At 55.7% G+C, this 25,681-nt stretch overlaps 1 protein-coding gene across 3 annotated transcripts in view; it reads right to left on the reverse strand.

Annotated features, from left to right (window-relative positions):
* The window catches only part of GFRA2 (GDNF family receptor alpha 2), a gene marked incomplete at both ends in the record, with an annotated part of 96,196 nt that extends 85,245 nt beyond the window's left edge, over positions 1-10,951 (reverse strand). For 2 of the 3 annotated variants that reach the window (XM_079705949.1, XM_079705948.1), the window contains one exon: positions 10,912-10,951. In XM_079705949.1, coding sequence (XP_079562075.1) covers positions 10,912-10,951 — 40 coding nt within the window. Of the gene's footprint in view, positions 1-5,275; positions 5,591-10,911 lie in introns of all 3 variants that reach the window. The other variant, XM_079705947.1, reaches the window with a different exon arrangement.
* Positions 10,952-25,681: the final 14,730 nt, after the last annotated feature.

Raw genomic sequence — 25,681 nt, forward strand, 5'->3', positions numbered from 1 at the left:
CCCGACCTGTCTTCCCCTCCACCTGCTGCTTCTCAGCCCTCTCCTCCAGGCTCCGGGGTGCACCAGAGGCTCGGGGAACAGAAAAGCAAGCGAGTGACAGGAGATAAATGACACAAAGCTGCCCTGGAGACCCACCACCACCTCAGCGGGACTCCAGCCTCCTCTGCCAATGCCTCGGCAGCAAAGGAAATATCCTCTTGAGACATGACGGCGAGGAGAAATCAATGGATAATCACTCAGACTGTGTGTGTGTGTGTTGAGCGGGCGGGGGAGACAGATGATGACCACAGCCTCACACACTGATTTCCCGTCCACCCGGGGCCCAGCGCCACGGGCAAGTACCCCCGCCTAAAGAGGAGCACGTGGGGCAGCACCCCTGGGGGCCACCTGCGGGAGGGAGCTGGCCTCCAGAAGAGGAGCCTTGGAATCTGCTTGCAAGGGGCTCGTTCAGCCAGGCCCCCAAAGTCACCCACAGGCTAGCCCTCAGGGCTTATCCAGCCCTCCGCTGGGCCACGGACCAGGCATCTGTCTGCTATACCAGGCAGACACCCCAGAGAAGGGTACAGACCCCCAAAGGATGTGGAGGAAGAGCATGCCCCCTGGAGAAGCAGCCCCACCCTTCACTGTACCTCACAGGAGCACCTTAGGCCCTGCCACACCCAGCACACAGGGCACCTTACGCACAGGCGGTGCCCACTGGTACCGGCCAACGGACCTAACCCAAAGGTTAGTCTTTCCTTCAGGCCTGTCTCCAATCCCACCTACCCCCGGGGCATGCAGGGTCATCGCAGGCCTACATGATCTCAGTATCCTCCACTCTACCCACCGGCACAGGAGAAACTCCCTGTGGTCGGGTTACCAGCCATGCTATCTGCTGCAGCCAAACAACACCAGAGTTTAGGAAGCACTTTTGTAATAAAGATGATGTTGTATTGTGCTGCCTTCGTGCCAGCACTATTAGAAGTGCTTTAGATGTACTAACTCATTTAATCCTCTTAATTTCTCTAGGGGGTAGGCACTATTATTCTCCCTATTTTACTGATAAGGAACTGGGGCACAGAGACACTGAGGTACTTGCTCGAGGTCACACAGCTGGTAAGTGGCAAAGCCTGGTTTCAAACCCAGGAAGTTGGCTCCAGAGTCCAAGTTCTTAACCATTATGAATACTGTCTCCAAAAATAAAAAGTGTTATTGAAACCAAATTGTTCTTCAACAAGTACTACTGTTGCTTCACTTTTCACAGAGCAGTCTTCTGTGGGCTGGACTGCTCCCCCAGAGCAGGGCCTGTCTGTCCCTATAGCATCTGGCATAGCACCGTGCCTGGGTATGGATAGGCTAGTACGATTGACTAGGAGGGGACAGGGGATGGATCTCGGGGGGAAAAGAGCCTCTTCCATGACCGGGTGGGAGGGGCCCGTCCTATTTAACTCAACTTCCATCTCCTGCTCCTGTAGCGGAATTCACCAGCGGGAAATCCGAGAACTGCCTGGCAGCCAGACTGAAGCCAAATCCAGGATGTCAGATTCCAGGGCCACGACCTGGGAGATGACAAGTAGGAGCGGCCTCGGCACTTCACGTTTGCAGGACCAGGATGACCCTGAACTTCAGCATCACCTTTGGGGAAGGCAAGAAGCCTGGTCCCCTGTGCAGCCAACAGTGACAGCCCCACCGTGTAAATACTGGTGGTTACGGGGGTGGTGATGGCAGAGAGGAAGCCGGGCTCAAGGCCACAGCTCTCCCCCAGGGCAGTGGAAAGGGGTCCGGATAAGGAGTCGGGGGCCTGGTCCCACCAGCTGCTTGCTGTGTGCCCTGGGAAGCCCCCGACTCGCCTCCCTGCATCTCAGCTTCCCCGCCAGAATGATCTCGAGGCCCTTTGCGGTTGGGACTGTCCAGGAGCTCGGCAGAGGCCACAGTCCTGCCACCGCCAGCTCTGCCCACACGCTGAGAGCCTCAGTCTGCACAGCGAGCTCAGCCTCAGGTAGAGGCAGAAGGTGGAGCCGAGTCTCCGGGGAATCGCAGCAGGAGAAGCCAGAATCTAAGTGCAAACCCACATGGGTCTCTCCTCTCCGTGATCCCCCCACCCCGGCCCAAGCCAGGTTATTAAGAGTCTTAAGGAATAGGGAGGGTGTGCCTGTAGCCTCCCCAGGAGACCACTCAGCCCACACCAGGAATAGCCCCCTCTCAGGAAGATCCTGTCCCTCAGAGGAACACCACCTGCTGTTAAAAGGCCTCTGGGTTCCTCTGGTCAGCCCTGGACGGAAACCACCTCTGGCCCCAAGACCCAGGGGGAGGGGACTGTGCAATCTGCAAGGGGTGGGGGGCAGGGTTCTGAGGAAGGAGAAAAGCAGGGGTCTGCCTTTCTAGAGTGGGACCAGGGGAAGGGTCCCCCAGCCTGTACACGCCAGCACAGGGACCACGGCTTCCCCAGTGCTTTCACCCTCTGAAGCACACAGTAGGTGCTTAACAGATATTTGTTGAGCAAATGAACCAACAAACCATCTCAAGCCTTGGAACGGGGAGAGTTTACAGTCAGGCCCTCCTGGGCTGAAAGGGCCTTGAAGACACAGCAGAGGGCAGCATAAAATGCACATTATGCTTCTTCTTGTCATCAAAGTGCCTCATGGTCCCAGCTCCGAGCAAGGTCCCCGGAGCCCTGATGCGGTGATGCCCACAGAGCCAGTCCCATGGGAAGGTTCTCAGGCGGCCCACCCAACTCTCTAGCCGGCAGCTCTTCCATCCCTTTCCTGTCCATTCTGCACCCACAGCAAGCCCACCCACCTTCTGCCCAGTTTCCCTCGGGTTGAAACTGAAGGCTGTCGGAAAGAAAGCAAGACCCTAAACAACCCAGCTGGCTGAATCGGGGCCTTTAATGTTCTGGGCACAGAGTCAGCCGATGTGGCGGGCGGGGACACAGCTCCTTGTCTCACGGAGAACAGAGGGCCCGTCTCTGTGGCCGGCTCCCTCTCTTTGCTAACTTCTAGTTCTAGGACTCCAGCATTGCTAGCAACGGAAGAAGTGACTGCCCGATTCATGAGCAATTCCTTTGTTACCAGTGGTGGTAATGCTATTAATAATTCCATGCCCGCTTATTCCTATTTTCAGGGCACATTTGAACCCTCGGGGCCACTGCTCAGGAACCTCTCCATATCCAGGCCCCACCCCTGGGCCCAGTTTTCTCCTCCCCCTCCAGCAGCTGGAGGTGGGGCTGCCCCTCAGATCCTAGGCTGACGCCTCCCCTCCCCCAAGGGCACAGATCCCCAGAGCACCCCACTCTCTTCTTCACCTCAGCCTCTCCATCGCTACTAGCCTACCTTAGAATTTAAACTGCTCGGCTCTCTCGCATCTTTAAAAACAAAAGTCATCCTCTGTTCTTCTCCCATCTTCACACCAAACTTCAAGAAGTTGGCCACACTCATCATTCCTCTCTCCCCCGCTCCCAGACACCCCCTAAGCAGGCTTCTGCTCCCAGCAGCCACCTAAGGCGCTCACCCCGAGGGCATCAGGGACCCTTTCCACCCCTCTCCTGCTGGGCCTAAAGTCTTAGAGGCTGGTGACCCTCCTTCCTCTGAGAGCGAGCCCCTCCCGAGGTACCCTACTGTCCCTCTTACCTCACCCCCAGAGCCTCCTTAGTCATCCTTGCAGCCCATCTTTAAATGGCAGTGGTCCTGGGGGGCTCTCCTCCCAATGTGACTGCACCCACTCCCTCGGCCCCAGTTACCACCTGCAGTCTGCTGGCGACTTCTAAATCCCTATGTCCAGTCGCTCTTCCTCACGTACCCCCCAGCCCTGCGTGCCCAGCTGTCTGTAGGGTGGGGCCGATGAGAGGCCCACACCCCAGAACAAATTCACATCGCCCAGCCCTCCCCCCACTCACTACCTTCACTGTGATCAGCCACATCACCCACCCAGCTGCCCAAGACCGAAAACTGGGGGCCCCCTGACCCCTCTGACCCTTCACCAAGACCTGTGGATTCTACCTCCCGGACGGCTCTTAGATCCGTCTTTCCTGCCACTGTCCTCATCCAGCCACCATCATGCCTGGCCTGTATCACAGCAGTGGCCTCCGAACAGTCGCTCCAATCTACTCTCTTCATTGGAACCACGTGAACTTTGTCCTGAAGCACATATCCACGTGTAAAACCTTCCAAGGGATCCGTACCCCTCCCACCTCTCCTCCCCCATCCCCACTTCCACCCGCCTCTACCACACTGAGTTACCCGCAGGTCTGCAAGCGAGTCCCACTAACCTGAGTTACCCGCAGGCCTTTGCCCAAGCTCTCCCTCCACCTGCCATACTCCCCCCATACACCTTCACCAGGTAACTGCAGCTCGTTCTTGAATCTCAGCTTGGAGGCTGCCTCTTCCAGGAAGGCGCTTTAGATTTTGTAAGAAGGGGTTTGATGCCCCTGCTTGGTGCTGCCGCAGCACCCAGTGCCTTCCACTCACATCACCAAATGACAGATAACTGTCACCAAATAACTTCTCTGCATGCCCCCCCACCCCCGAACCATGGGCTCCACGAAGGCAGAGGCTGCCTCAGCTGTTCTCAACTGTTGCCACAATGCCTAGCAGCCGGTAAACTCTCAACAAACAGTTGCTGAATTAATAAGTGAATGCCTGACCCCGGTGGCCAGCAAATCCTCCACACCCCAGTCTGGAGGGGGAGGAAATGGGGAAGGTGGCTGTCCGGGGAAAGGCTTACAGGTTCTGCCTCGGGCCTTGGAGGCGGGCTTGCCCAGGGCTGTGGGACCTGCCGCCCACACGCCGCTCAGAGCTCTGTTGAAGGTGCCTAGGCCAGGCCTGGGGTCAGGAAGCCACCTGAAGGGCAGGCCTCCTGGGAGCAAGAAGGCAGGAGTGGGCAGCGGGGAGCGTCAAGGGCTGGTTTGGTCTCGTGCAGACCTCACAGCTCCGCCTTCACGCCGCCTACGCCTTCTCACCCCTCTGTTCTCACCTGTCCATCCACCTGGGCACCCTCGCCTCACCTTCTCTCGTCACCACTGCACACGGCCGTCCAACCAGCCCCGGTTCACCTCCCCTCCCACCACCCCACCGTCTCTCCTCCCCACCTCCTCCTTCGTCTCTCTCTCCAACAAGAGCTGCCCTCCTAGGCTGGGCAGCTACCTCCTCTGGGTTCTAGGCTCCCTGGAAGGTGGAGAGAGAGAGAGAGCTGTGGCCACTCCGCCCCGTTACCAAGCCCTCCCGCTGAACCTGGGCCCCAGGAGGCTCTCCCGTCACCCCATCCCCAGCGTGCCTCCCACTGAGGCGGGCGGACTTACCCTCGGTCAGCCCCAGGTGGATGCTCCAGTAGATCTGCAAGCACTGCAGCTCCTTCTTCATGCCCCGCTTGCAGCGGCAGTCGTACAGCGGGCTCTCCTGCAGCACCTCCAGGGCCGCCTGGCACTCCTTGTTGGCCAGCATGGTGTTGCGGTCCCGGCCGGCCAGGCACTGGCGCAGCGTGCGGTAGCGGGAGCTGCAGTTGGATTCGGCCGCGCACAGCTCATTGGCCCGGACACAGTCCACGGGGGGGCGCCAGCCGTGGAGCTCGGGGCCCTGCGGGGAGGAAGGGCTGGCCAAAGAGCGGAGGGTCTCGTCTGGGTGGTGGGGAGGGAAGACAAGCACGAATGAGGGCCGCAGTCTCCGACCCCAGAGGCAGGCCTGGGGGCTTGGGCCCTTCTGGGAAAGTCACACCCATTCTACTCGGCACAGCAAGGCCGACTCAAGGCTGCCTTCCCCAACAGACAGCAGGTCGGAGGAAGGGCTGCTAAAGCGTCCCAGGAGTCCACCATCTCTCCTCAGACCCAAAGGAGAAAAGCTGCCCTCTGCCCTGGTCCTACCAGACTCTCTTCTGGTTCCACTCCGTGGCCCTGGGCCCAGGAGCACAGAAAAGCCAGAGGCCCCAGCAAGACCACAGACAGTCTAAGATGCCAGGAGTTGGCGGCTGCAGGGCCTCCTGGGGTGGGCCGAGGGGGCATCTCACTTTCAGAGCACCCAGACCTCTTCCCAGCAACCTCGAGTCCAGCCAGAGGTCCATCCAAGACACCAGACTAAACCTTGAAAGCAGCAGCAGGTGCTTTAACTCTCACAGCCTCTTAGAGGCCAGAGTCAGCCCCTGCATTCTACCCTGGGGAAACTGAGGCCCAAAGAAGGGAGATGAAAACTCGAGGTCACACGCAGGCCGAAAAGACCCCTCTAACCCCCCCAGTCTATCCATTCTGAGTCCCCAGACTTCCCGAGGAGACAGGGAGAGACAAGCATGACCCCTTGGTCTGAGCCCAGAGGGAGGCGCTCCTCCGGGGGGCTCAGCCCTCCACACCTTTCTGTCCCACAGTGCAGCCAGAGACAGAAAACGTCCCCTGCGGACAAGTTCCACCCCAGACCCCGCCAAAGTAAGTGCTGCAGACCCAGGAACTCCATCCCACCACACCCCCCACCCACACACACCTCCCTCTCTCTCTCTCTCTCCATCGGGCTGTCTCTCTCCCTTTCTCTCCCCTATTTCTTTCTCTCTTTCCTTCGTCTCCTCCCCACCCTCCCCTGAAACCCTCTCCCCTCTGTCTCCCCTTTTTTTTCTTCTTTCCAGAAGCCAAATAACAAGTCAACTGCAAGCTGACCCTGGCCTCACACACAGCCCCTCGCCTCCCCAATGATGAACAAGCAGGAATCAGTCCACCCTCCTCATCCACGGCCTCAAGGGTCCAAACCCACGGTCCTCGGAAGGGAAGAGGTCAAGGAAGGAGATTCGGAGGGGAAGGGCAGGGAAAGAAAGGGCCGCTTGGTCCTTTCAAAAGCAAGCTCCCGGGCTTCCCTGGTGGCGCAGTGGTTGGGAGTCCACCTGCTGATGCAGGGGACATGGGTTCGTGCCCCGGTCCGGGAGGATCCCACATGCCGCGGAGCGGCTGGGCCCGTGAGCCATGGCCGCTGAGCCTGCGCGTCCGGAGCCTGTGCTCCGCAGCGGGAGAGGCCACAACAGTGAGAGGCCCGCGTACCCCCCCCCCGCCAAATAAAAGCAAGCTCCCAAAACGGCTTCCTCTGGCCACAGACCTCCTCCCGGTCTCCCGGTCCTCTCCAAGCCCCTCACTCAGATCCTGCCCCACAGAAAACCATACCATGGCCCAAAGCCAACACTGGCTTTTCCAAGACCCGAGGAGTGCTCTGGAGGGGGCTTCCTCCACTCCATCCTGCCCCAAAACATAAAAAGATCCTAGGGAGAAGTCCCCCCCCACCCCCACCCCCCGTCCCCAACCCCACAGAATCCCCTCCACCTCTACCCAGAACTGCCACTTCTCACTCCTTTCCCCAGGGAGGCCCTGCTCAGGGGGCAGCTACCACAGGGAGACAGCGACACCTAGAGGCAGAGTGCTGCACCGCGAGCCTGTCACTCCTGACTGAGTGCCGAGGGGAAAGGAATCAAGGAATGGGCTCCTGGAGCGCCAGGCCTACCCCACTAGGAGAGCAAGGGGTGGGCCTGGGTTGGAGAAGCCCTCAGGGTCCAGAGCAAAAGACTTGCCTTCTCCTCCTGACCACACCTCTGCCTCAGGACAGGAGGAGCTGAAGGCTGTGGTCAAGCTGAGACAAGACCATTGAAGAAACCAGCATGGAATGTGGTCATGGACAGTGGGGCATCTGCCCAGGTGTGGGTGGAGAAGTGTCCTCCGACCGAGCCCAGGAAGCAGCTTTACTGCCCGGCTTCAGCAAATTCCTGGGTCTCTGAGCAGGACTCAGCTGTATCTGGGCCACCCAGGAGCAGCTGTGTTGACCCAGCCTCACTGGTACCTGCTGCCCCACCTAGCCAGCCAGGTAGCCAGCCTGCTGGAGCCTCAAGACCGGCCCAGCCCTGGGCCTTCCACTGACTCCGCTCACCCCAGCATCCCAGCAGGCATTTCCCCTTCCCCATTGGCATCACCTGAGGCTGCACTGTCAGAGGTAAAATGAGAAAGGGGCATCCTACCCAGGCTTAAAGGTCAGGACCTTAGCCTAGGGAACTGGGACAATAAGGAGACTTCCTCCCTGCCCTACAGGTGAGGTCTAGAGCCCCAAGGGATGATCCTTATAGAATCCTGGGCTTCCCTCATCCTGCCAGCTCCCAGGCAGGGAGATGCTCTGTAGGAGGGCCGGTGCATCTTCCGACCAAACTCCCTGACTCTTCTAGTCGGAGTCATGACCCCCAGAACCAATCAAGCCCAGCCAGAGAAAGAAGTCATGGCAACTCGGTGCCTCTGACCAAGAATTCTAGGAGCATAAATGTTGGAAGGTATCCTGGTGATGTTTCCAAATTCTAGATCAGGAGAAAACTCAGATCCCTCAAGGAAAGCAAAGACATGCAGAAGAGCTTTTAAAGACACAGAAGGACTGAGAAACCACACAGAACTACAGCCACCCTCGTGCATCAAATGCCCCACAAGAGCTAGAATGCCAGTGAGAGGTGGGCCCTCTGACCAGTCCTGATCCCCACCCCCATCTCATTTTCTCCCTGAGCTTGTCAACACTGGAGGTCAGGCAGGCTGGGCCAGAAAGGCCTCTCCAGCCCCAGACCTCACTAGAACCTTGGGAGGGGCACACCAAAGGCCCCTGCTCCTAGGAACATGCTTCACTCTACCTCCCCCCACTGAAAATGCCCACCACCTCTCAAGCTCCAGACAAGCCTCTCCCCCAAGTGGAATTTCCAACGAACTCCCAACTGTGGGTTCCTTGACAGGAAAGGGCCCTGGGGCTGAAATGTCCTTAGCACCAACCTATCCCTTGTTCTCGACTGGCCTAACCCAGAGCCTTTCAATGTCCTGTGGTCACTCAGTTAACCCCACACCCCAGCTTTGGAAAGGGGCTTCTCATGGGAAGAGAACTGAAAGGCTGTGACCAAAGAGGATACCGACAGCACCCTGCTCTCAACTCCCCACACACTAGGGTCACAGACACCTGGGAGGACATCTCTGAACGGGCCCCCTACACATGCACAGGAGAACAGTCTCTCCTCAGGCTACTCAGCTGGGACAAGCCTGCCTGCAGCCTGTGGGGGGCTGGGCCTGGAGGTGACTGACAGGCTGGCACTGCTCTCCTCCACTGGGGGACGGAGACCTCAGAAGGTGCCCACATCTGGAAGACCTGCCGGCCCAGGGTGTGTGCAGCTCAGGAGCAAGCAATCTGGCTGCTTTTCCTGAAATACAATTTTCTTTTCTTCTTAGCCCTGCTCATTCTTGGCCCCAAAAAGCTGCGTTTTTTAACCAGCAGTAGGAGAAAAGGTCAGGTTTTGTAATAGCCCCTTCAGAGAGAGAGCGTTGCCGGGAAAGGCCACAGGAGCACAGTAGGCCAGGAGCACCGACCCAGCCTCCTCCCTCAGCCCCTCCCACCCCGAGAAAGCTGCCTGGAGAAAAGCCACCTCTGGCTCGGGAGGTCGGACAGTGAAGGCCACACCCTAGAGCTCGGCCTGGCCCCCTGGGGAACTCATGCCTGTGGGAGGGGGAAGAGGAGGGAACCGGCAAAGGGCCCAGGCCCCAACCAACATCGATGGGACTGGAAGCCCCCGTCCTAGGCAGGACACTTCTTAGACACCCCCCACAAGTGTTTCCGGGATCAGCACCTACGTCCCCAGGCCTTCCCCGCTCCCTTCCTCCAGGAGGGAAAGGGTGCCCTCGTGACCCATCTGGGCAACCTGGCTCACCGCTGGCTTCACAGCAGCCCAGGGTGGCAGGAGCAGCACCCACAATGAAGCAGATGTGTGCTCCTTCAGAGCGCGCGCTCACACGCGCTCACACACACACACACACACACACACACACCCCGTTAGCCTGCTCCCTCTCTGGAGCACCTACTGGGGCAGCAGCCTTGCCTGGGACTCCTGGTTAGCACACAGCCTTGCAAAACCCACTTTTCCTCACCTCCACCCCCAAGAAGGCTCCCTCTATACCCCTGTTTCCCAAGATTTTGTGTAGCATAAAAAGGGGACGAGGGGTTGGTAATTCGGGGTGCGAAAGACACTGCCGGGGTTCAGGGGCACCAGGCAGCCCTGCTCGCTGCCCTTGGGGGAGTGGGCTTACAGAATGAGCAGTGGTCTTTGTTCAGTCCAGGATTCTCCCCTCACCCCTCTCCTTCTTCACCCAAGAAAGCAAACTTTGGCCTCCCTCCCATCTCTTCCCACCAGCCATGGGGTCCCCTGCCCCAGAGGTGGCAAAGGGAAGGCACTGAACAGCGGCTAGAAACACTCCACTCCCGCCCACCCACCTGGCTCGAGTCTGGGCGCGAGGGAGGGCAAACGGTGGGGAGAAACTTGAAAAGTGTTCCAGGGAGTGGAGCCGCTAGGAAGGGATTCAGAGAGTGGGAAGCGGGGTGCATTTTCCAGAGGTTGATTGGCAGGTGGGGGATGGCTGCCAGGGCTGCCCCCACAGATGTTCAACCGGGAGCTCCTGGAGAAACCCATGCCCTCTACCACGATCGACTCAGGAAGCCGCCGGGAAAGGTGCGACTGGCATGATTTTCCTTTCCACGACACTGAGCCTCTCCCCTCCCTTCTCTCTTCCAGATCAAGAGTTGGATTTTTTTTTTCCTTAAGTTGCCGCAATTTGAACCCATTATTTTGAGGGAAATGAGCGCTATCACTGCGTGTGAGTGAGCGAGTGTGTGTCTGCGTGCGTGTGCGCGGGGATGCTCTGGGTGTTCTAAGTCTCCTTGCCAATCCCCCGCGTAACCAGCCAGCCGCGGCTCCCGTCCCTCCGCCCGCATCCTCGCCGCCGGCCCTGCTCGGTTCCTCTACGCCCGGGCCCGGCTCGCCCCGCCGCGCGCTCTCCCTGCCTCTCCGTCCCCCGCCAGCGCCCCGCTCGCCCCCCGCGTTCACGGCTGCTCGCCAGCGCTCGAACGCACTGCCCGCGCAGCCCCCGAGGCTCCGGCGGACACGCTGCCCTCGCCACCCGCAGATACTCACCTAAAAAGAAGAAGAGGCAGAAGGCGTTTGCCAAGATCATGTTAAATAAATCCCACAGTTTTTTGTTTTTCTTTCTCCCTTGGATTAAAAAATAACAACAACAACAATAATAATAATAGCCAAGCAGTGATAATCAGCCCCAAATCCAATGCGGAGATCCCAGCTAGTCCACCCGATGAAGATCCTGAGTCCTGCGATGCTCGCCCCTGGCTGGAGGGGGTAGTGGAATGGAGGGCGGTGGGCGGCCTCTCGACGCCCCCTTTGCCCACTAAAATCAAATATACACGTATTCGGATGTGTGTCTGCTTTCCAAGCCCACAGCCGGTCCTCAGGTCTGCCCTCCCCTCAGCTCATCCGGAAAGGCGCGAGTCCCCACGGGTCCGATTCCCCTGCGCTTCCCGGGAGGGGACTGGGGAGGTGGGGGAGAAGCGATCTGAGAGCGAAGGGCTGGAAGGAAGCGGCGAGGGTGGGGGTCAGAATAAAGCGCAAATAAGAAAGAAATCCACCGACGGGTGTAAGCGCCTAGGAACAAACCAGCGGGAGCTTCGAGGACCAGAGACCGGAGTCGCTTCTTTCGCACAAGACGACGGAATGATTTTTTTAAAATCTTCTCCCGCTAACCCTTGCTCGTGTCACTTTTTTCTAATGTAATTCCAGCGACCGTGTGTCTCTGCGTGCGTGTGTCTTTCTCTCTCCTCTCCCTCCCTCTCCTCTCCCCGGCTCTCGCTCTTTTTGCTCCCGCTCTCTCCGGCTCTCCCTCGCTCTCCTCTCCCTCCCCCTTCTCCCTCTCCCTGCTCCTCCCTCCGCCCGCCCCCTTCCCCCTTTGCGGCTCCTTCGCCGGGGCTGTCGCGCCCGCGCCCCTCTTCTCCGCCCGGGGCTCGGCGCTCGGGCTCCCAGGCGCTGGCGGCGCGAGGCGCGGGCGCGCAGCGGAGCAGCGACACTCTGCAGCGGCGGCGGCGACAAGGCGGTGGCGGTGGCGCCGGGGAACGAGGGCCGAGAGGAGAGCTCCGCCGCTGTCTCCCTCTGGTCTGCCGCCCGCCCTTCCCCGGAGTGACCTGCAGCCTTGCCGGAAACTGACCGGCTCCCCCGGCAAAGGCTCGGGCTCCAACCCAAACCCACCAAAGCCTCCGCACCCTCCTCCTCCCCCCGCCGCGCGCCAATCCCCCACTGCCCCCGCGCCCCGGCCACCGGCTCACGGAGGCCTGGAGAGGCTCAGCGGAGGCCCGAGAGCGTGGAGTGCCGGGCGCCCGAGCCATCCCGGGGGTGTGGGGGGAAGGGCGCTAGAAAAAAAACCCGCTTGGTGGCTAGGGTCTGGGCAGGGGGCTGCACCAGCCGCGGGGGTATGCGTCCTTCGGCCAGCGAGCCGAGGCAGAGCGTCTTCCCGAAAGCGCTAGGGAGAAGAAGGATCCCCTCCGGAGCCAGCCCCCAGCGTCCCGGCGCAGCCTGCCTGCCCCTGTCGAGCCCCGCGTACGCATACACCTGTGCTCTCCGCGCGGAGCTCGAGAACTTTCCCCCGCACGCCCGCGGCGCGCTCGACCCCTATACGCCCCAGCGTCGCGGCCCTTCGAGACTGCCCTTCCCCACCGGTCTCCCTCCTCCGGTGCGGGAAGAAGTCTGCCGAGCCGGGGCGGCCTGAGCCCCTCATCGGAGGCCGGCGAACCTCCCCGAACTGCGCTGGAGGGATTGGGGAGGGGGACTCGCACCCCACCCCGGCGGGAGCGCCCCGGGACCGACCCTCCGCGCCAGGCTCGGCGGCCGGCGCTAGGCTGCGAGCTGGGCTCCGGGGAGTTCTCCCGAGGCAGCAGGCAGTTCCCCGCTTCCGAGGCTCTGGGTGGGGTCCCCTCCCCCTTCCGGGAAGGGGGCGATTGATCCATCTGTCCACGGGCCGGGCTCACGGGCGTGCGTTAGTCACGGCATTTACAGTAAACGCTCAGAAGCACCAAAAAGGAAGCATCTGGCTGGGATAGGGCTGAAGGAGAGGTGAGACTGCTGACACGTTCCGACAAGAGGGGGCGAGACGGTGGGCTGTGGACACGCGCGGGCACACCCAGGCACCCCGGGCACCCCAGTTTCACGCTGCCATCTGACACATCCTCAGCTGCGTTAGAGCTGCCCAGCATCCCTCGGCTCCCGCGCACGCATTAGCTCTGCGCGCGCACCCGAAGTGTCGGGGCGTGGTACACACAGTGCCTCGTAAAGTTTCCGCGCTACCCAAAACCGGATCTGGGCTGGATCGAAGGTGTAGGTGTTAGTGCATTTTAAGATGCGTTTTTAAATGAACAAGACTCTGGAAAAGAGTAAATGCTAGAAATGGACCTGGGCGCGAAGGCAGGGGTCACTTACAAAACCTGCAGCCTAGCCTTCGCTAGTGGAAAAGCTAGAGGGAGCAACTTCCGTCTTGCGGATTCAGGCGGGAACGCGGCTTCTCCAGCCTTGGAAGCGCAGAGCTGAGGGTCTCCTCCAAACGCCTCACATATGCCCCATCCTGGGGCATCAGCGCTCACTCCATCCTGTCACCCTGCCATTGAGTGGTGCCCGCTTGGAGGCGTGGCCCTAGAAGGTGAGTGGAGAACCTGGGCCAGGAAGGCTTGGGCATTGGAGCTGGGGAAAGTCCCCTCGGGCTGTCCTCCCTGCCATTCCTCTGAGCCTCTTCAGTTCTAGGAAAGGACTTCACATTTTCACTCCGAAAGCTGGGAGACTTAAGGAACCGGCTTCAGAAAAGTTTAGGTTAAGGGTTGAAAACCTGATAGGAATTATACTCTTGGATCAGAGGCTGGAGGCTGGGAGACTGGTGTGAATAAATGTTCCCCCTCTCCTCTCCTACTTCCTGGGCCTTCTGGCTGCGCAAAGGCCCTCCACCACTCCCACATTTCCGTATCCCTCTTCGGATTTTTCCTCTCCCAAGGCCCTACTCCAGGCTCCAAAATTGCTGCTAGGCACATCTCTCTACCTCCCCCACCTCAAAAACAATTTCTATAACCTTCTTTTAATTCTGGCTGGGCATAAGAAGGAAAATTCTCTGAAGCATATATGGGAGCTTTGCTGAGAAAGCAGTGATGAACACCCAGGGTGGGGGGTGCCCATTGATTTCCCATGGTGGCAACGGGGGAATCTAGTAGCAGGAGGTGAGTGCCTGAGATCCTTCGGGGACTCCAGATCCCAGAGTCGTCACAAGGACAGTGGACAACACCAGCCAGGCCAACATTCACCTTGTTGTGGCCATGAGGCCCTCTGACCTTGGGCCCTTTCTTCCCTCCAGTCTATACAAGCATCTCCCACTACACCTCACTCTCTGCTGACCCACCTTCCACCTGAACTGCCCTTAGATATGGCAGAGTCCAAGTGTCACCCCATGATTTCCCAAGAATCTCCCATATGCACGCACCCCTGCCCCATGCCAGGTTCTGCAGAGGAAACGCAGATGGACATGTGCTAGCCATAGGCAATTTAATCTCTCTGAACCTCAGTTATCTCATCTATAAAATGGGGATTTTTTTAAAAAACCCAACCTTGTCTAGATGAGTTGAGATACTGTACACAGAGCAGCTACTCAAATGCCTGACTCTTAGAAAGTTGTTCGTAAAACGTCACCCCTTTCCTCCAGGATCCAGAAGAATTCAGAACCTATGACAAGCCATAAACACCAAAGTGGCAAATGAAAACCAGAGATAAAAGGCTATGGGGCTTCAAGGGAAATAGAGACAGCTTTGTAGAGGGTCAAGAGAGAGACTCTCAGGAGGTGTAAACAGCTGCCCTTAGGTTCACGGATACACGTTCACACACCCTTCCTCAGACTTTAAAGGCCCATCCCAGGTGAGCTCATGGGTAGATGAGTCTCCTGCCCACCCAAGATGGCCCCTCCGCCATCACAGATCCGGAAGTTATAATGTGCAGGGAGAGGGAGAAAGGACACTCGGGCCGTTAGTTTCTTCCCCTTCCCTCTTCTCTCTAGGTCTAGTCCTCTGGTGGAGTGGACTCTCTGGAGGGGAAGAACAGTAGGGAAGCAGAAGGACTAGTGGAAGGGGGGAGGATTGCAGGCCCACCCGAGGATGCACGCATGCGCACACGCACTCTCATTAGCCACACGGTTCAACGGACCAGACTTGTGCTACTCCCAGCAGAATCTCATCCCCTCTTTTCCTTCTGTGGAGCAAAGAACGCTGAGGATTCCCTTGCCCCAGAGAGAAAAATCCAACCAGGAATAAAAAGAAGGAGGTGCAACTAAGATGTGTCAGAAACCATGGAGCTGGCAAGCAGAGGTGCCCTCAGCCATGGGACAGCAGCTGACCCAGGGCCTCCCACAAGCCATCAACCAGCACAAACTTACTGGATTACAAGGGCTGTGGGGAATACGGTCCTGAGCAGGACTGCCCCTGCCATGGAAGCGTGCACAGGTAGAGTTAGATCGGGTACCCATGAAAAGAGCGAGCAGCCCAAAGGCACATTGGGGCCAAGTGAGAGAAAGGAGAGGTTAGTACCCGTGGGCTTCAGGAGGACTCACAGGGGGACGTAGGATTCGAGATGGACCTGGAAGGATGGTAGAGTTTGGCAGAGCACAGAGGAGGGCACGCTGGGGAGGGGACAGCATAGGTCAAGCACAGGGGTAAGAAAGGTTTGAGGAACAGTCCAAGCATTGGGAGGAACAAAGGGCACAGGTGGGGAGGGGCCTGACAGAGAAGATCTGGAGGGTCCGATCGGGAGGTGCGGTGGAGGACAAGCATTGAAGGCTTAGCCCTTGTTCCCCTAGGAGCCACTGAAGGTGTTCGAACAGGCCAGTGGCATGAGAACAGTGTTTTAGAAGATTGATCTGACAACTCCATGAAGGATGGAGACAAGAGGTGAGTTAGGAAGCGATGTTAACAGCCTCAGCCTGAAATAATGAGGGTCCAAAAAACAGGAAGTAGTGGTGGGCCTGAACACAAGGAGAGGGTGGTCAGAGGCTCTATAAAGATGAATTGGCAAGATGTGATAGATTCAACACAGGGGACAAGGAAGAGGGGAATTACCTTCTACTCACACAGTGACCAGCCAGGGGACAGCCCTGACTTCTCAGACTTTGTCATTGGAAAAAATAATTAAGGTAGCCAACTTTATGGCAAGATACATGTTGATATTCCTTTAATTTTTAGAATAACTCTATGGGGTAGTTACTGTTAATAGCCCCAATTTACAAATGAGAAAACTAAGTCAAAAAAAAAAAAAAAGGTGATATAACTTGCCTAAGGTCATATTTTAAGGGCAGAACCAGGATTTGAACTCTGGCAGTTGGGATCCAAGGCCCCACCCTGCTAACCTCTATGCCCTGAATAAATAAGCAAAGTAACAGCTCTCCAGGCCATAAATTTTCATGTCCCAATTCAGAACATCTTAAATACCCCCTTTCTCCCTGCCCTGTCCAGCAACAGAGTAAAGAAATCATGAGAATTGAAATTTCTTTTTTATCTTTCCCATGGCCTCGTCTGGCCTAATCCTTGGAGTTCAAATCTAAAGCCTAGAAAGGATCCTGTCTTACCATGGCACATGCCACAGTGTCCAACTTAGCGCCCTGGGCCTGAGTCATGATCATCCATGAGCTTTCCCAGGCCCGTTCCAGCCCCGTCCCTTCTCCTAATGGCAGGCTGACCCACTCACCAACCTTCCCTCCCCACAGAGGCCACTCCAGATCCCTGAGGCCCAGCCTGGCCAGGGTGAACTAGTCTGGGAATGGAGACCAGCAGGGATTTAACTAAAGCTTCTGATTCCCAAAGAGTGAGCAGGGCTGCTGGGGCAGGGTGGGTGGGACCAGGCTAGGAGGAAAGAAATGCATACCGCAGTCAGGGGCATTGATTTCTCTAATTGATTTCGGTCTGTGTTCCCGTGCTTCATCATTCTCTTTAGAGGTAGGCACCAGCAAGAGGTGGGAATCTGGCTTTACTTAGCCTCTCCCCAGGGCCTCAGAGACCTCTCTGCAGCTGCACCCATGCCAGAGAAGCCCCCCTAGCCCCAGGGTAGCCCATTAGAAGGGGAGAAAGCTGCTGCTGCAGCGGGGATGCAGGGATGCAGATGGGGAGTCACTCGGTCAGGAAGCTGTCAATACCACCTTATGCAGATATAGCACGTCACAGTTTCACAACTTCTTTCTCCCAGATCTTGAAGCCCTCTCACCAACCCCCCTCCCTCTGGGAAGAAGGCGTGGCCAAATCAGCATCCCTTCCAAGTGAACAAACTCAGGCTTGAAGATGGCCTATGACGTGGCCCAGGTTACAGTGCAGCCAGCCAAGTGGCAGAGCCAGGACTGGAAAGGAGGCCCTCCCACACCCTGGTCTCGTAAGCTTTCACCTTCGGACAGAGAAACCAAGCATCCAGCCAGCTGGGGCTCCAGGGCTCTCTGCTGCTTTCTCCCATGCAGGAGATCATGGAGGAAAGGGAGAGGCACCCAGCAGTTTTTGGCTCTTCTTTTCATCTGGGACAAGTCTGGGAAGGGCTTTTTCTCTAAACTCCTCTTTCCCCAAAAGTCACAGGCATCCTGAGAAAACTGAAGCCCCACACCTCCCCTGCCACCTTCACAACTCCCCAGTGGCAGCAGGAGCTGAGCTGGTAAACAGCCCTTCTGATGAGCTACTGTCAGCTTAAAATATCCCAGCTACTGTCGAAGCCTCCTCCCCACTGGCCCTGGCTACGCTGCCCTCAGCTGATGCTGGCCCCATCCCGGCCGTGCCCCAGCGTTTCTCCTCGTGCCAGCACTGCACTTGGCAGACCCCAACTGCCTTCTCTCCGGAGCATGCCACCTCCCCAGCTCTGAGGCGCTGGTGATCTGCCAGGTTACCCAAGGTCAGAGGCAGAAGCCAGGGGAAGGGGCAGTGATTGCTTCTGCTAAGCTGTGGGGAGCCGGTTCCTGCTGCCTGGAGCCCCCCAGGAGAGCTCTCAGCCCCAGCGGCTCCCCACAGGGACAGTGTCTTTATTTACCTAAGCCTGGCAAGGTGGGTGGAGCATCAGAGCTGGGTCTGAGATGGACTGTCACTTGAAGGGCCCAGCTTGGTCTCCAGGGACTGGAAGGCAGCTCACAAGGGGCTCTGGACAGAAAATGGGGACCAGAATGTCCCTCTTGGAGCAGATACGGCTTCCTTAGGCCCAACCTAGAGTTTGGCCAGATGAGCACGTTTACCTGCGTGCCCACCTCCCTCACCCCAATCTCTTGTCCTGGGAACTTCTTTTCCCATCATCCAGAAGGTTGTTTCCTTCTCCTCACTGTCCCCAGGTACTAGTGCTTTCCTGTTATCCTATCTCTGTTACTGCTCCCAGGGGGAGGGGTAATGTTTAACCAGAAAGAATGAATTCCAATCATCATCAGCCCTCAGGCTCTTAGGGTTGGAAGGAACCTTCCTTGACAACAATAATAAACAGCCAACGAGTGCATAGCACTCAACAACTCACAAAGCTTTTTTCTATAAATTCATCTCTCTTAGGCCTCCCAAACAGCCTCCTGAGGTGGGCATTTCTCAGACGAGAAAACCTAAAGTCAAGGCACCCAGTGACTTGTCCGTGATCACGGTGAGTGGCTGACCTAGGACTTGAACCCAGTCCTGACGGATTTCAAACTCCCTTATTTGGGAAGTGGTCTTTGCTTAAACGTTTCAGGAAAATAAAATCAAAATAAAATCCTTTTAATTACAAAAACTAAGACAATTTCACAGAAACACTTCCCAGGACAGGGTACTCCCGGGGCCCCCATTCCCTGATTCCAGACAGCTTGGATATTTGAGTTGTTCCTTTGCCTCCCATAACTCCACCTCCACACAGGTGGGAAGCGTGAGGGAGTCTCCCAGAAATCCCTCAGACCGCACACGTCCCTGGACAGCCAGCTGCCCGTTGGCAGGCCTGCGTGGATGGCGTCTGCCTACAGCAGAGCAGGCCGAGTCCGCTTCTGTCAAAGCCATCAGGTGCAGTCCCCACCTCCTACTCCACAGCCCAAGTCATCACACCCCCAAAGCAGACTCCGTGGGGAATGGGCCACTCCCCGGGGTCCAGGCACCCGCTGCCTCCCTATTCCAAAATGGGTGAGTCCCTGCTCCTTGGAGAGTCCGGGGCTGGCTTCACTAGAGGGTCTGCACTGCTGATAGCAGTGTGCGCTTCAGGATTCTGCAATCGTCCTGGCCCTAGGGTGGGTCCCATTTCTTCATATTCTTGCTACCTGACTCCTGGGATGACACCCCAACTGGCAAATGTGGCATTTTGGTTTTTTGGGGGGTTTGGGGGGCTTTGGGGTTTTTTTTTTTTTAACATCTTTATTGGAGTATAATTGCTTCACAATGGTGTGTTAGTTTCTGCTTTATAACAAAGTGAATCAGTTATACATATACATATGTCCCCATATCTCTTCCCTCTTGCATCTCCCTCCCTCCCACCCTCCCTATCCCACCCCTCTAGGTGGTCACAAAGCACCAAGCTGATCTCCCTGTGCTATGCGGCTGCTTCCCACTAGCTACCTATTTTACATTTGGTAGTGTATATATGTCCATGCCACTCTCTCACTTTGTCACAGCTTACCCTTCCCCCTCCCCGTGTCCTCAGGTCCATTCTCTAGTAGGTCTGTGTCTTTATTCCCGTCTTGCCCCTAGGTTCTTCTGACCTTTTTTTTTTTCTTTTTCTAGATTCCATATATATGTGTTAGCATACAGTATTTGTTTTTCTCTTTCTGACTTACTTCACTCTGCATGACAGTCTCTAGGTCCATCCACCTCACTACAAATAACTCAGTTTCGTTTCTTTTTATGGCTGAGTAATACTCCATTGTATATATGTGCCACATCTTCTTTATCCATTCATCTGTTGATGGACACTTAGGTTGCTTCCATGTCCTGGCTACTGTAAATAGAGCTGCAATGAACATTTTGGTACATGACTCTTTTTGAATTATGGTTTTCTCAGGGTATATGCCCAGTAGTGGGATTGCTGGGTCGTATGGTAGTTCTATTTTCAGTTTTTTAAGGAACCTCCATACTGTTCTCCATAGTGGCTGTATCGATTTACATTCCCACCAACAGTGCAAGAGGGTTCCCTTTTCTAAGTGTGGCATTTTGGAATGAGGGTCCAACTAGGGTTCAAGTTCCACTTTTGACCTGGGCTTGCTGGCAGCCCAGGAAGGAGTTCAGTACTGTAGCACCATGCACGTAGTCAGTGCTCAGTATGGGTTTCCACACTGCAAGAAAGAACAAAAGGAAGAGGAAGGCTGAGCTCTGTGCTATTGGAATCTCTGTCCTCTCCTTGTCTCTGTCTCCATGCTAACTCCCCAACTCATCTTCCACCAGTGCACCCCATGGATTGAGGGAGCAAAGTGTCCTCGAGGTCTAGCCTCCAGCTCTGCCCCCAGCTACACATGTGACCTTAGGTCCCCTGGAATGATGATTCCCACACCCTGCCAGCCTCACAAGGAAGAAGGAAGATCAAATGAGACGCTGAACAAGGCAGTGCTTGGAAATGTATGCGGTGCAGCGCTCTGCAGATGCAGGCAGCAGCCATTCTGTTTGGGGGCAGCCCACACCCCAGGGAGATGTCTGGGGTCACTCTCTCCCACCTGCTTCAGGGACGAGCAGCCCACGCCCCAAGCACTGCTGGGACAGCTCTTGCTGCTCTAGTGACTTGGAAACAAGGTAAAGAGGAACATTCCCATTTCACAGATGGGAAAACTGAGGCCTCCAGAGCTCGGCACCTACCACACACTGTCAAAAATGCCTACTTCTTGTCTATACTCCTCATTGACCCAAAGCTCTATGTAGACAGGACCTATGTCTTCTTCATCCATATATCATCAGAGGCTGGCACAGCAAGTGCTCGTTGAATGAATGAATGGATGGATGAACCAATGATTCCTCTCACCTGACATAACCTTAGTACAGAGACTCGGGCTGGCATCGCTGACCTGGTTCAAAGCACTTATCCCCTGTCACTGGACTCACTGGAGTAAATGACCCATATATGAATATTTCTCTTTCCTCTTATTCTGTTTTTCTTAGAAAAATTGATAAATCTGACCAGAGGATTTTTTGGCCATTTAAGTTCTTTTCATTCACACTAGATTGGCTTATACTCTTCAAAGTCTAATTCTGCAAAGAGTTAGTACATTACTGGAAGTCAGACTCGTTAGAATTCTCAATCTACACAGTGAACTGCCTGGCTCTTACTTGAGAGTGTGTGAGTCCCCTACCCCCTGACACGCCGCCCAGTGACCCCAGTAATTGTTCAGTCTGAAAACTAAACCTTGGTCCTCCCCCAGCCTGACCCCACTGAAGCCAGTGGCAGGGGTACAGCCCACAGAGAATAGACCACAGTGCTGGGAACTCGGGGCTCCCCCAAGAAGGAGTTTCTGAACAGAAGAAAGAGTAGAGCTGAGCTCCAACCCCAGGTGGTCAGTGCCCCTGGTCACCTCTGGCCCCCTGGTGTCCCTGTTGCAGGGTGACCCCTGATGGGGGAACCCCAGTGTCCAAGCTTGCCTTCCGCCACATCCAACTAGTTTCCCGTTTCCTCTCAGCCAGCTGCCACTTTGCAAGGCAGTCTGATAACCCATCCTAAGCCAAAAGATAATCTATGTATTTGAAGAGTTGCCAGTGCATCATTGCATTTTCCAGAACTAGCAAAACTGATAATGATCTGTTTTTGGTCATCAGTGCCAATCAATCAATCACTGAATTCTTTAATACCTTCTTGGTACTCCTCTCTGACGCATATGCATTTTAAAGAAATATGAACAGAGAGACAGGACTTAACGCGAAGTAAAGGCTCTCTAGTAGCAGAAATGAGGCACCAGGAGAAGGAGATTCAAATGAGAATCCGAGAAGATGAATCTGCATCTGTGGCATGTCAGCCACTCCCCTCTCTTCACTGGGGCAGATGCTGTTAATTGATTGCAGCTAAGACTTAATGCGACGCACCAGGCAGCCATAACCAGTCACTTGAGTCGGCACATGAGTTCAGCTAATCCACTTGCAAGTGTGGCTCCATGAATTCTGAATGCCCTCCGGTTCTAAGATCTGGGGTTTGGGCAGGTACCTGGGAAGCTGCTCCCTCCGCCCTTCAAATCACACTCGGGGCTGACCCCCATGTATGCCCAGCCGTGCCAGGAGTGTCCCATGGGGGTGTCCAAAAGGCTTTTCAAAAGAGAGAAAACTTCCTACTCCCTGAAGGAGGACAAGGAAGGGGTGTGTTGGAGCAGAACTATTGTGCCGAGAAAAACCATCAGTCCCTGTTGGAATCTGATCCCTAATACAAAAGCGCTTCCAGGGGCTTCCCTGGTGGTACAGTGGTTGAGAGTCCGCCTGCCGATGCAGGGGACACGGGTTCGTGCCCCGGTCCGGGAAGATCCCACATGCCGCGGAGCGGCTGGGCCCGTGAGCCGTGGCCGCTGGGCCTGCGCGTCCGGAGCCTGTGCTCCGCAACGGGAGAGACCACAACAGTGAGAGGCCCGCGTACCGCAAAAAAAGAAAAAGTGCTTCCAACCTCCCATCAGTCCTGAGGGAGGGGGCATTTCTCCCTGAGGTGCTGCTCGGTCCCTACCGGACCACCACACCCAGAAGCTCCATCCCTCTCTCTCCTGGCTCCTGGGTCTGACTCAGGCCACCTGAGGATGAGAAAGGGCCTCCCCTCCGGCCTCCCCCACTGGAGAAGCCAGGAGTCGGGGGGGCCACAGGGCGTGCCTGATGTTGTGTCCCTTAATGACACGACAAAAGCACTTAAATGGGCTGCACAAGTGCCACACCAAGCCGGCTGCCCCAGCCCCGGGGCAGGAGACAGGGGATGCAGGCAGCCAGAGGGCACACGTTCCCCACCTCACACACTCCATCCCAGACCCCTGCTTTCAGAATTCAAGTTACAGTTTCCTTTCCTGCCTCCCCACACCTGCTTCTTCCTTCCCGTTGGTTCAAGAGGACACTCTATTGAGCACCTGCTATGCTCCCGGTACCATCCTGCTGCTGAGGGTACAGCAGACAAGGCTCCTCCCCTGGGAGCCCCCCCAAGTCCTCTCCTGGACACACTACCTTGGGCCAGCCAGGCCCTTCTCCAGTTAGGACACCACCACGTGGGCCTCCTTACTGGCCTTTGGAAATAGGAAATGCAAAAGTAGTGGAATGCCTCACCCTGGCCCATACGATCTCATTTGATCCTCAAAAGAGCCTGTGCACAAACAGGCAGGTCAGGCTCTCCAGTCAGAAGGAGGCTGGTTGGCTCTGCCACTTACCAGCTGTGTGACCTTGGGAAAGTCCTTTAACCGAGATGCGCCTCCAGAGGGGGACAGTAGGCCTCCCTGTCTCCCTCACACAACCGGTGGTCCATGAGCCATCATTAAAGCACCTGCTGCAATAGACACAGACAAACCAAATCGACGAGGCGCTGCCTCTGTCTTAGATAAGACGGTATCAAAGAGCTTCCAGCCTGGCTGGGGGAGGCAGATGGACAAGCAAATAAGTGCAACAGAGTTTGGAAGCTACGGTGTAGAATTAGGGTATAGTGGGGAGGGGGGTTGATTTAAAACTGGATATGTATAGAAATGGGGATTTTAGAGCTGTCAATGCATAAAGAAATAACACTAAGCTCTTAGCAGGGGCATTCCCATCTATGTAATTGTTCCAAGGATCAAACACGATGGTTGGTGTGAGCCTGCTCTGTAATAAACTGTGGAAAGCTGTCCAGGGCAAGGTATTATACTATTAATGTAAAATGTCATACTTCACCCCACCAAGACGGGTCGTATTGGTTAAGAGAGGCTATGCTACAGCCAAAAAAACAGCTGCAGAGTCTCTGAGGGTTACGCCACCAAGGTTTACTTCTTCTTCATGCAACGTGCTCCGTGTAGGTTGGCAGGGGGTTCTGCTCCACACAGCTGCTCAGGGATCCAGACTGACCGACGGGCTGACATCTTCCATCTCCCGGAACACAAGGCATTCTCAGTCACGGAGGCTGGAGGAGAGAGAGCTGGAGTGTGGAGAGCCAGGAAGAGTGATGGGTGTCCCTTTCACCCACAACCCATTGGCCAGAACCAATTACGTGGTACTGTCTAACAGCACTGGGACTGGTCGATGTGGGGGAACAGATGGGATGTCTAGTGGGCATCAATGTCTTTATCACAGGGGGCAAAGGAAACCTCTCTCCATCTTGGGTGTTGGGCTAATCAGGGAGTCCTTTAGGGAACTCTGTGTCTGGTCCCCTAGGGGCCAAGCAGTCTCAGGGGGATGGGACTGGGCCTGAATTCTACCCATCTCCAGAGTGACTAGCCATGGCAGAGAACTCAGGGACAACCACAATATTTGACTTATGTCAGTGACTCAGATAAGCCCAGAGTTAATAATAATCATAGTTAACATTTATTGAGCACCTACTATGCGCTAAGTCTAGAGCACCTAAGTTGTTTCATTTAAGCCTCACGATAACCCAGGAAAGTAAATGGTATTGTTAGCCCCAGTTGATATATGAAGATAATAGAGGAGTCCAGAGCTCTTCATACTCTTCAGTGAGTAAAATAACAGAGCAGGAAGTTGAATGCAGAACTACCCTGTCTCCAAAAACCACTCACTTTACCACCAAGCTATACTGTCTCCCACTGTAGTCCCAAGATCTGGATTCTCCCTGGGTATATGACCTCTGGTAAGTCAGCTCACCTCTCTGAACCTCAACTTCCTCATCTGTAAAACGGGATTAATAGAAATACATTATCTCATGGGATTGTTGAGAGAATCAAAAGATTATCTCAATTATCTTAGAGAAAAGAGTTTTTGTCAACTATACACTTCTCTGCTGTTACATGACCAAAAAATAGCTGTGGATTAGACACCTCTGTGGGACCAGGCAAGAGTCTGAAGAAAGATCACACCTGCTGGATGGGGTTAAAGCAGGACAGATCCCTTATTCCCCGAGGAATCTTGCTGACACACTCGAAACAGCCCCAGCCAACCAGCCAACTACAACTAGGTATAGACCTTCCTTGCCTCTTCCTCTGGCCCCAGGCTCCCTTTGGCAACCCTGCTACAGCTTCATATTTGTTTATCTTTCCTGCAGAGGTTTCTGCAATATTTCTCCCAAGTGGGACAGCTACATCAATAAGTTCCACTGCATCAGGAATGTAATGAAGAGCAGAGTGTCTGGCTTGCTGGCTGGGGCTTCTGGTCCAGTGCACAAGGCACTGTGTCACACACACACACCCCTCCCCCCTCGACAGTTTGGCCCGTTATGCCCTCGCCGGCGCTTTTCCCCTTCTCCAGCCTCTAATTCCATTCTGCCCCAGGACCCCGGCTCCAGCCTGCTTGGTCCGCACATCCATCCCCCAAAGTGCTGACCAGAGATCCTACCCTTCCCCAGCCTGGAGCTTTCTGTCAAGACATTTCCTCCACCTAGAATATCCTCCCATCATCTCTGCCTGTCAGATTCTCTCCGATAACACACAAAAGAGTCAACAACAACAACAACAAAAAAGAGTCAACAGCGGTTATCTCTGGCTGATGAGATTACAGATTATCTTTATATTTTTCTTTCCAGTTTTCTCTCTTCAGAGATTTGGGGGAATGAGCACATGTTATTTTTACACTCAGAAAAGCACAATGAAGTCATGCTTCAAGTCCCTGCCCTCCTGCAAGGCACACCCCTCACCCTAGCACACAGCTATCTTTCTCCCCTGAAATCCTATAGCTCTCAGCCCTATCACAAATTGTTTTGTACTCGAGTTAATTTACTGCCTGTGAATGTCTGATACCCACAACCAAATCGTAAACGCCGTGAACGCAGGGACACGTCAACCGCATCTGCC

Source organism: Hyperoodon ampullatus, assembly GCF_949752795.1.
Source record: "Hyperoodon ampullatus genome assembly, chromosome: 6".
Lineage (NCBI taxonomy): Eukaryota > Metazoa > Chordata > Mammalia > Artiodactyla > Ziphiidae > Hyperoodon > Hyperoodon ampullatus.